This window comes from Cylas formicarius, unplaced genomic scaffold (genome assembly GCF_029955315.1).
Source record: "Cylas formicarius isolate icCylForm1 unplaced genomic scaffold, icCylForm1.1 PGA_scaffold_1__22_contigs__length_36826433, whole genome shotgun sequence".
Classification (NCBI taxonomy): Eukaryota; Metazoa; Arthropoda; class Insecta; order Coleoptera; family Brentidae; genus Cylas; species Cylas formicarius.
The window spans coordinates 5,958,725-5,968,811 of NW_026844264.1; the positions used below are offsets into that span (position 1 = coordinate 5,958,725).

The following is a 10,087-nucleotide window of genomic DNA, read 5'->3' on the forward strand; positions in this document are numbered from 1 at the left end:
GCCCCGATGGTGTTTCATGTCAAAGTAAGGTTAGGATTGAAAAAAAAAACAAAAAAAACTATATGATCAAATCTTAATAATATACTAGAGATGAAGTTACTTTCTGGATATGAATTTTATTATATGAAATGGCCCAACCATTGTAAAAACATGCGAGTTTTAAAAGTCTCCCCTAAAAATAGGTTTTATAACTTTGATCTCTGTATAATAAAATACTTTTTCCGAAATACCAACTTCCAGCGAAAATACAGAAAATTACAGGCCCATAGCCCGAAATTTTGCCCGAGATCCAGTTTGCTTTCTGGGACCGGAAGGGCTGTATATTGCCGCCATAAGCGAAACCTGGGTAAATATGTAAATCATGAAACAGAGATATTACGCGGTAAAGAAAATTATTAAGGTCAGCTTTTTGAGTTCTGGCATTAAGGTGATTTTTTCCTGGATTTAAAAAATAGGCTTACCATATAGTTTACCATACTGAAAATGTCGCTGTCATATATTTTCTGTTGCCATGTTGGTTAAGTGGTTTTTACTTAGTATCCGTAGTTGATAGTTGATAACACAGTATGTGTTAGCTAGTACATAAGGGTCATTTGAGACAAATTTACTAAACGGTAACTCTTTTTAGGTAGGTTAGGTTACTTCTAATTTTATAACTATTAATAACTAATTATAATACTTTCTTGATTGTACCTCTAAAATCGTTAATTTGAAATAATTCCAAAAAATATTCTTTTGACTAAGGTTATAAATATTTATTTATTTGTTTAAAACGGATACAAAACGAACCATTAATTATTCAGGAAATTTTTTCCAGTATGCCCTCCTGCATGTTTACTTCAGCAGAACAAGTTTGTCCAAAATGCCTTTATTTTTGTCTTCACAAATCCCATTTGGTTTGGATTCATTTTTTTTTATTTTCTGTATTTATCAATCATCGAACGAACATACTAGAATACAAAAAATAATTAAATTGCAAATCCGAATAGCATTAAATTTCTTGGCTTTAGAAATTGACTGCCTGTATCGGCGTTTATTTGAACTATATAGTGCAGCAACGGTCTAGGTTTAAGCTTGTTTATTTTATATAGCGAAGAACAATCTGACTATTGAAAAAGTCATTGTAATTCCCATGTAACCTAGTATGTGTTATTTACCGTGTTGTTAGCTAGTATATAAAAGTGATTTGAGACTAATTTACTAAGCGGCAACTAATTTTATGTAGGTTATGTTACTTCTAGTTTTATAATTATTAATAACTAATTATAATTTCTAGTTTCTAACTCTAAGTCGTTAATTTAAGTTAATATGAAAAATTTATTCTTCAAACTAAGGATATAAATATGAACAACGCAAGCACTTTTTAATTTCGAAGAATTTTCTTTTTAATTATATAATCAAAACAGATAAAAGGTGAACCATTATTCCCACCAGGCAAATTTTTCCAGTATGTTCTCCTGGACGCTCCCATCAGCGGAAAAAGCTTGTATTAAATGACATTTTGTCTCCAGAAATTTCATGAGAGGAATCCGGATGTGGTTTTGGTTTGGCCAATTTATTTACAGATTTTTTGTGCAAAACATCCAATTCCATTTATCATCAAACAAACATCGACACCAGAATACAAAAAATAGGGAAAACGTTAAATTTATTACTTTTGGAAATTCACTGCTTTTGTCCATCTTTATGTGAATCATGTCGTGCAGCAACGGTCTAGGTTTAAGCGTGTTTATTTTATATAAATAGAAACAATCGGACTATTGAAAAATTCATTGCAATCCATTTACATTACTTCAGATTTCCCATTATTAGTAATTTTTATAGCACCAGCCCCTCCCTCCCCAGGTGGCGGATCGGGGAATGCCTCCCAGATATGGGTGGTACCGGGGAAATGAAATACCCGGGGCGGACCAAAAACTAGTGAAGCGTCTGTTATTCAGGTGAGAAGCGGCTTCAAACGACGTCTGACTCCATGTTAGGGGCGGTCGAGAACCAGAAGGAAAACTACAAACCCTTCAGAAGGCAACGGGAAACCACTGAAGTATTTTCCCAAGAAAACTACATGGAAGAAGTTGAAAGTGAACGGCCCTCAGTCTCCGGCAAAAAGAGGGTGCTAAGAATCCCCGGAGTCAAAAATAAATTTAACATAGGATCATGGAATGTGCAAAGCCTGTTCGAGGCTGGAAAACTCGCAAACACCATCAAAGAAATGCGAAGACTAAACCTAGCACTGTTAGGAATATGCGAAACAAGGTGGCCTTCCTCTGGACGTTGCATTACTGACGACGCAGTATTTTACCATTCTGGCAACGAAGATCAATATCACAGATACGGAGTTGGCATTATCGTGGATAAACACCTAAGCAAGGGTGTAACAGATTTTATACCATACAATGATAGAACAATGCTACTAAAAATTGAAGCAAAACCAATAAATATCAGTATAATTCAAGTATATGCCACCACCCTAGACAAATCTGAAGAAGAAATTGAATCCTTCTATGAGGACATCAAACAGCTCCTAAAGTACACGAAGCCGCATGATCTGAACAGTATCCAAGGAGATTTTAATGCCAAAGTGGGCAAAGGAGAAGTGATCGGGGGAGTGGTTGGTCCTTGGGGTCTGGGAGAAAGGAACATTAGAGGAGACAGACTAATACAATTCTGTCAAGAAGAACATTTTAAAATCATGAATACTTGGTTCTCCCTACCTCCGAGAAGATATGTATGTATGTATGTATATGTATACCTGGAGGGCACCGCAGGATAGACCTGGAAATATTGTACGGAATCAAATCGATTTTGTCCTCGTTAACAAGAGGTTCAGCACAACCGTCTCAAGAGCGCAGACGTACCCGGGCGCCGACGTGCCATCCGATCATTGTCTTCTAACGATAAGCATAAAGCTAAAACTAGCTTTGTGCAAGGTCAACAAAGGTCAAATAAGAAAATTAGACACCTCGAAATTACAGCAGGAGGAGATAAAGTCTGATCTTAGGAACAAACTAAACCAAAAATTGGAACATATAAAAGACCAAACAGATCAACAACCACTGGAAGTATGGGAAACAGTTGAAACTACCATAAAGAACGTCACAATTGAATGTCTGGGATATGAAAAAAGACGCAGCAAAAAGAAATGGATGACTGACGAGATCCTACAACTAATGGACAAACGCAGACAGCACAAGAACACTAATCATGATGAATACAAGAGACTAAACTCACTAATAAGATCTGATATTAGAAAGGCTAAAAGGAAATGGCTGGAGGGGGAGTGTAAGGAAATTGAATACTTGCAACAAATACACAATACGCGTGAAGAACACAAAAAGATGAAAGAAGCATCTGGAATGTATAAAAAACGACCTCCAGGAATATATACCGATGACACAAACAAATTCATAATAGAAGCAAATGAAAAGAAACAGCTGTGGGAAGAATATGTCACAGATTTACTTGCCGATGATTCTCGTGAAGGCCTAAAAGACAACCAGTTAAGCGAATCATTATCAGGGCCACCTATATTGAGGGAAGAAATAAAGAAAGTGGTTATGGAAGCAAAAGATCATAAGGCTACAGGACCAGATGTATACCAGGGGAGGTTTTGAAACTGATAGATGACGACAATATCGACGTCTTGCTCAAAATATTCAATTATATCTACAATACAGGACACTTTCCCCGAAGCTGGTTAAGATCAACTTTTATACCCCTACCCAAGAAAAGCAACGCCCGAAAGTGCAAAGATCATAGACTCATAAGTCTGATTAACCACTCCTTAAAAATTTTCCTCAAAATAATACACAGGAGAATACAGCACAGATGCGAGAAAATTATCGGCCCTAGCCAGTTTGGATTCAAATCAGGTATGGAAACACGTGAGGCGCTTTTCGGACTCCAAGTCTTAATACAAAACTGTCTAGATGTTAATAAGGACATATTTCTATGTTTCGTCGACTATGAAAAAGCTTTCGATCGTGTACAGCATTCAAAACTCATGCAGATTTTGAGAAAAACCGACGTCGACGACAAGGACATAAGGTGTATCGAGAGATTGTACTGGGGTCAAACAGCTAATATTACCACACAAAACATTATTACTGAAGATATTGATATCCGGAGAGGAGTTAGACAGGGATGCGTCCTGTCTCCATTGCTTTTTAATTTATGCTCCGAAGCGATATTCAACGAAGCTTTTGAAGAACAAGAGTTGGGAGTGAAAGTGAACGGAATACCAATTTCGAATATCCGATATGCGGATGACACTGTCCTCATTGCCAATGATGTTGAGGAACTACAGAGAATGTGTACTAGGTTATGTGGCAGCAGAAACAAATACGGGATAAACATTAACGCCGACAAAACCAAATTTATTATAATCAGTAGGAAAAAACCAATATATACAGATGCCACAATTCAGATAGAAAACCGAAATATAGAACGAGTAACACAGTTCAAATACTTAGGATGTTGGATGCATGCAGGATGGAACTCGGAAAATGAGATTAGGTGCAGAACAGAGATGGCACGTGCGGCATTCATGAGATATGAAAAAATCCTTAGAAATCGAGACCTGCACCTGTCTCTTCGAGTCCGATATGCAAAATGCTATGTTTGGTCGGTACTTTTGTACGGAGTGGAGGCATGGACTGTGAATGCAAAAATGATCAACAGAGTGGAAGCCTTCGAAATGTGGAAGAGTTCATAAGAACTACTTACAGCCGTAAAACGCAGGAAAACGGCCTACCTCGGACACATTTTTAGACATGATAGGTATCAGCTGTTACAACTCATATTAGAGGGTAAAATGGATGGCAAGAGAGGAATAGGAAGGAAACAGATGTCATGGGCAAGGAACATTAGACAATGGACAGGTCTAAAAACAATTGGGGAACTTGTCAACGCGGCAAGAGATAGAGACCAATTTCAGGGTGTGGTCGCCAACATCCATTAAGTGGATAGGCAGCGTGATGATGATGATAGCACCAGCAAAATCAGTAAAATCATATATCTTTCCTGAGTGCTTCATCAGCTATTTGTTGGTTTCACTCATAAATGTAAGGTCAGGTTCGAAATAATATAACTCAATATAATCTGCACTATGAACTGCACTTGAACATCTATAAAAGACTTGTCTAAAATTATCAACGAACCAAAATTATGTTTTGATAAATATATACCTGAATTTGTTTGGTCGGTACATAGTCTGAATCATCATCTCGTGAAGAAGAAACTTTTCTTTTCTTTGTTGTGTGTTCTAGGTTTTGAACTATTTCAGATATTTTCATTTTTTCGTTAATTCGTTCTTGAGTATTAAAAATTTTTATTGAACAATGATTATTATTTTTTTAAATACTTTGTGACACCCTTTGTTCATTACTTCTTTTGTAGTTTGCGCAGATTCTTCTGCCGCACCTACAATAGGAGAAAATTCAGTTTCTCGCTGATTAATCTGTAAATTGGCTTGCACTGATACAGTTGGTAGGGGAGTCGACCGCATTTTCTATATACATATCCATCCAAACCATTGTTGTTTGAAAGATAGTCACTTGGAGGTACTAGATAATAGTTCAAAGTTTGAATCATTTTCTTTTTGGGCCTCAGGTGATTACCCAGTTAGTAACGTTAGTAACACTATTTGGCTAAGCATATTCTCCAAAACTTGTTAATTACGGTGTCTCAGTTTTAAAGATAAGTTTATTTACCTCAACTTAGCTTATTTTTACGTTCGAAACATTCCTTGTAAGTTGAAAGGTCAAACAAAGTCAAATATTTAATTTTTGTTAGTTACGGGGATTTGACTTATGACGACAGTATAGATAATCTCTATGCTTTGTCATCTGACATACCCCATGGTTTGATTTATTTTAAAAGGGCATTTGATAATAAACCACAATCTACCTTTGCAAAAGCTATATAACTGCGGCATAGGCTCTTCATTAATTAATACTATTAAAAATATTTACTCTCATGCATTTGTTCAAGAGCTGCTGAAGAACTAATTAGAGTGAACGTAACGCACTTTTTCTTTTATACCGGTCTTTTGGGGCCATATTTGAACAAATTTCGTGAAGGTATAAGAATAACCAATTACACAAAATAGAAACATGGCACTGCTGGGAGACGAAGATATTCATTGGTTAGACCTACCGCATTCTGAAACTCCAGCACTTTTGCTATTACGTGAGACGTTCTTCTGAAATTTCATTTCGTTTATTTATACTTAAGAAGTGGATCTCTAGCGCAAACTAACTATCGGTCTAGCTATTAATATAAGCAAAACTAAAACTATTAAATTTGCTGGAGGTGGTCAGGTAGTTTGCACTTATTCTTTCAAACTTAATAATCGTCCCTTTGCAATAGTGTCCGAACATACTCACCTGGGCCTTGTCTTCCTTCCTACTCCCTTTTCAGAGAAATGGCGGAAAAGTCAGTAATTAAAAACAATGAGTTAACCGGGAAACTATTCTCAACAATGTCCAAAACCAAAAGGTGTCCTGTTAAGCCACGAAAAAACTCTTTGATTTTTTATAACATAGCAGTAAGAGTAAACAGGGAAAATTAATCAGCGTTTATAGATCTGGAAAAATCTAAATTAAAAAAAAACAAACCTTTATCGAGAGGACTTCAAGCGCAAAAGCAGAAAGTTGGATGGTTACAGACTGAAACTGGTAAGATTACTTTGTACATTGACTTTTTTACTACGTTGTGGAGATTCTAACGTTATTGGTACCAAACATAATTAAAAGTTCGTCAAATGGTATAACTTGTGTGAATCTCTTTGGTATCATTGAATAGAGGGAGGACCAAAGTATTTAACGTATAAATTTCAATTTCTGAAAATTATTAATAAATAATTTATAAAACGTTTAATGTTGATCATTGATTTTTAAACTACTTTTTCCATTTAAAATGAAATTTTAAGGTTATTTCTCTACTTATATTGATCCGAGAAGGTTAAAATCTTTATTGAAAATGCACATCAATGTGCGAAATATGTAGTCGATTGCATCAAATTTCGGAAACTTATCGTGTTTCATAGCAAGGTCCAAAAAACAGTCGAAAATCGCGATTAAAAGATGGATAACGGCGTCAGATCAGGGTCATTTCTTATAATTTCATCGATTTTCGAAAGTAACAAGATTGCTTAAGCAATCTCGTCGCTGCGCGAGGTCTATTCGCAGATACTATAAAATCAGCCCCAAACTCCCAGTTTTATTTAATATTTTCGATTTATTATTTTCATGTTCATCATGATTTTTGTCAAAAATTTAGATTTTAAATTTTTTAAAATACCTACGGTGCACTGAGAAGCTTGAAATTTTTATCGAAGATGGAGGTCAACACAACACAGAAACCATAAAGTTCCCTCCAGCCCCCTCGATTTAAATATAAATAATTACTTGTTATAAATTTACAGCCTCACACAAAAACCGTTCCCGACGTCAAACGGTATAACTTGTGTGAATCTCTTTCGTTTCATTGAATAGAATTTTAATTTCTCAAAATTATTAATAAATAATATATAAAACGTTAAATATTGATAATTGATTTTTAAACTGTTTTTTCCATTTAAAATGAGATTTTAAGGTTATTTCTCAACTTATATTGATCCGAGAAGGTTAAATTTTTTACAGAAAATGCACATCAAGGTGATCTATCTGCACATACTATATTGTCTTCCCCAGCCCCCCATTTTCGGTTAATACTTTCGATTTATTATTTTCATGTTTATCATGTTTTTCCTCATAAATTTTAAATTTTTAATTTTTTAAAATATCTACGTTTATCCGAAAAGATTGAAATTTGTATCGAAGTTAGAGGTCAATGAGGTCTATTCATACATACTATAAAATAAGCCTCCAACGTTCTCCATCACTAGTGAATATTCTCAATTTATAATTTTCATTGATATGACACTCCTCAAAAATTCTCATTTTCATTTTTTCAAAATACTTACGTTGCTTCGAAAAGATTGTAATTTCTACTGAAAATGGAGGTCAATGAGGTCTATCCATAGATACCATAAAGTCCACCCCAACCCCCTCCATTTAATGGTAATTCATTATTTTTTAAAAAATTTCAGCCTCCCACAAAAAACGTTCCCCACGATAAACGGTCCAACTTGACGTCGGAAAAGCCGATAATCTGACTATTAGGAAAAAAATCGATACTCTTACAGACGGACCCTGTCGTCAACTTAAAAAATATCCTGCGTCATCTATAAAACGCGACCTGAAATCTGTTATTAAAGCTTTTTCTCAATTAGAATCAGTAAAAAACTCTGCCATCCTTCAAGACGCGAAAATTCACACAGCACACATCAGGATTACTACTTCGACCTATTGTCAGCGCCATTAGTTCTCCTACACATTCTCTATTAAAATATCTAGCTTTAATTTTAATCTAATTCGTTTCATTTCATTGAATTAAAGCCCTTGGTTTTGGAACTCTCAACATTATTTTAGATTATTATTAAACTCCGAGAATCTGGAAACACACTTTCTCATCTGAAAAATGGTTGTCAGGAACGTATTCTTCTTGTGACGGTTAAATTTATGAACAAATCCAGTTTTGGGTTCTCCATTTTCGAAAATTATGGAAACGCTACATTGATGAAACTTTTATTTTATTTTACCATTGAATTGGAAACTGATAATAATCTCCCATTGTTACATATTGTTATAAATAAAAAATCAAGCACATCAATCTCCGGCTCAAAAAATCTTCAGTTATCAATTCTCTTGTTAAGAGAGTAGTAAAATTATTTCAACTTGAGTCATTGAAATTAGAATTAAAAACTTTTCATCTGCTCTTCTCTCTAATAATTTCCGAAATTGATATATTAAGCGTTCTATCACAAAATAAACTTCACCATAACCTTAAAAAAATATGGAGTCGTAAAGCAACTATACACCTGTCACTAAGATTATTACTAATTTCTCTATGTTTCTTCCAAGCAAGATTAGATTTCCACTAATTGCCACCGAATACCACTAATTTTGTATAAAATTTCCATTAATTACCATGTACCCCAAGTTACTGCAATAAAATCCTCCTAGAACACAATGCAAGATCTTGATTTCAAATCCTTTATTTAATACAATCATTAAAATACACATTGATCCAAACACAAAGTAGTACTTGGCCTAAGTTAACCGCTAACATTTTTCAGATCGTTCCCGTTTTACACTGCGGGATTGGAAAATGGAAAAATATTGAAAATATTACACGCACACCTTAAATTGTAAATTATTTGGGATCGACGTATTACAGTGCGATGGAAAGCCTCAGTCCGTGAAAAATATTCACCATAAAAGAAAAGCAGTTGAATTAGTAATGACAGTTCTATCATTGAATAGCCTAACTAAAAATATATACAGTGGGTCACATTTAACCTACGATATCTAAATAAATACAAATTTGAAGTTTTACACAGACGTACAGGTTGATGGTTTCCATTTTTTAAGATACTCAATTTAAATTTAAATTTTTCGAATCGAACAACAGGGTCAAAAGTTTTATTTATAATACAATTCACAATTCAAGGATTCAACCAAACATTTATCTGGAAAAAAAATTCCAGAATGAGACAAGCCTGTCAAGAAATTGACATCCCAAAACTTAGGCAAGACTTCAGACAGAATCATTAAGAATTGAAAAATGTAGTCGCATAAATGGAGGGACAAATAAAATAATTGTTCCTCTCCTTTAGTGTAATTTATTTAATGCAGAATTTAAATTACAAGAATTACACTATCAGATGTAGCATACTGTAGAGATCTTTTTTTCCATGGCACACTAATTTATAAAAAAAACAGCTTTTCATAATTTTTTATATAGATCAAAATAATGAAAAAACTATAAATGCGGATTTGAGAAAAAGTTGACAATTCACTAAATGTCATTTATACTATGAAAATTATTATTTTAATTATTTTCTTAAATTTAATCAGATGCCGTTATCGTTTTTTGATTTTTCTTTCCATGGCACAGTAAATTGTCAAATAAAAAAAACAACAAAAAGAACTAAAAACGCCTATTTTGAAAAAAAAGGAACAATGTATTCTAAAAAATGGACGAT

The 10,087-nt window shown here is 34.3% G+C and overlaps 1 protein-coding gene across 1 annotated transcript; it reads left to right on the top strand.

Moving 5' to 3' along the window:
• The first annotated feature begins 1,873 nt into the window (after nucleotides 1-1,873).
• LOC132696275 (craniofacial development protein 2-like) lies at nucleotides 1,874-3,611 on the top strand. Its single transcript, XM_060661014.1, has 3 exons — nucleotides 1,874-1,880; nucleotides 1,941-2,725; nucleotides 2,820-3,611. The coding sequence occupies exons 1-3, from the start codon at nucleotides 1,874-1,876 to the stop codon at nucleotides 3,609-3,611; spliced, it is 1,584 nt and encodes a 527-aa protein (XP_060516997.1).
• Nucleotides 3,612-10,087: the final 6,476 nt, after the last annotated feature.

Excerpts from the sequence above, each read along its gene's own strand:
- LOC132696275 (XM_060661014.1), top strand. Across the intron at positions 2,726-2,819 it reads CCCTACCTCCGAGAAGATAT|AGGTTCAGCACAACCGTCTC; the intron begins GTATGTATGTAT and ends CTCGTTAACAAG.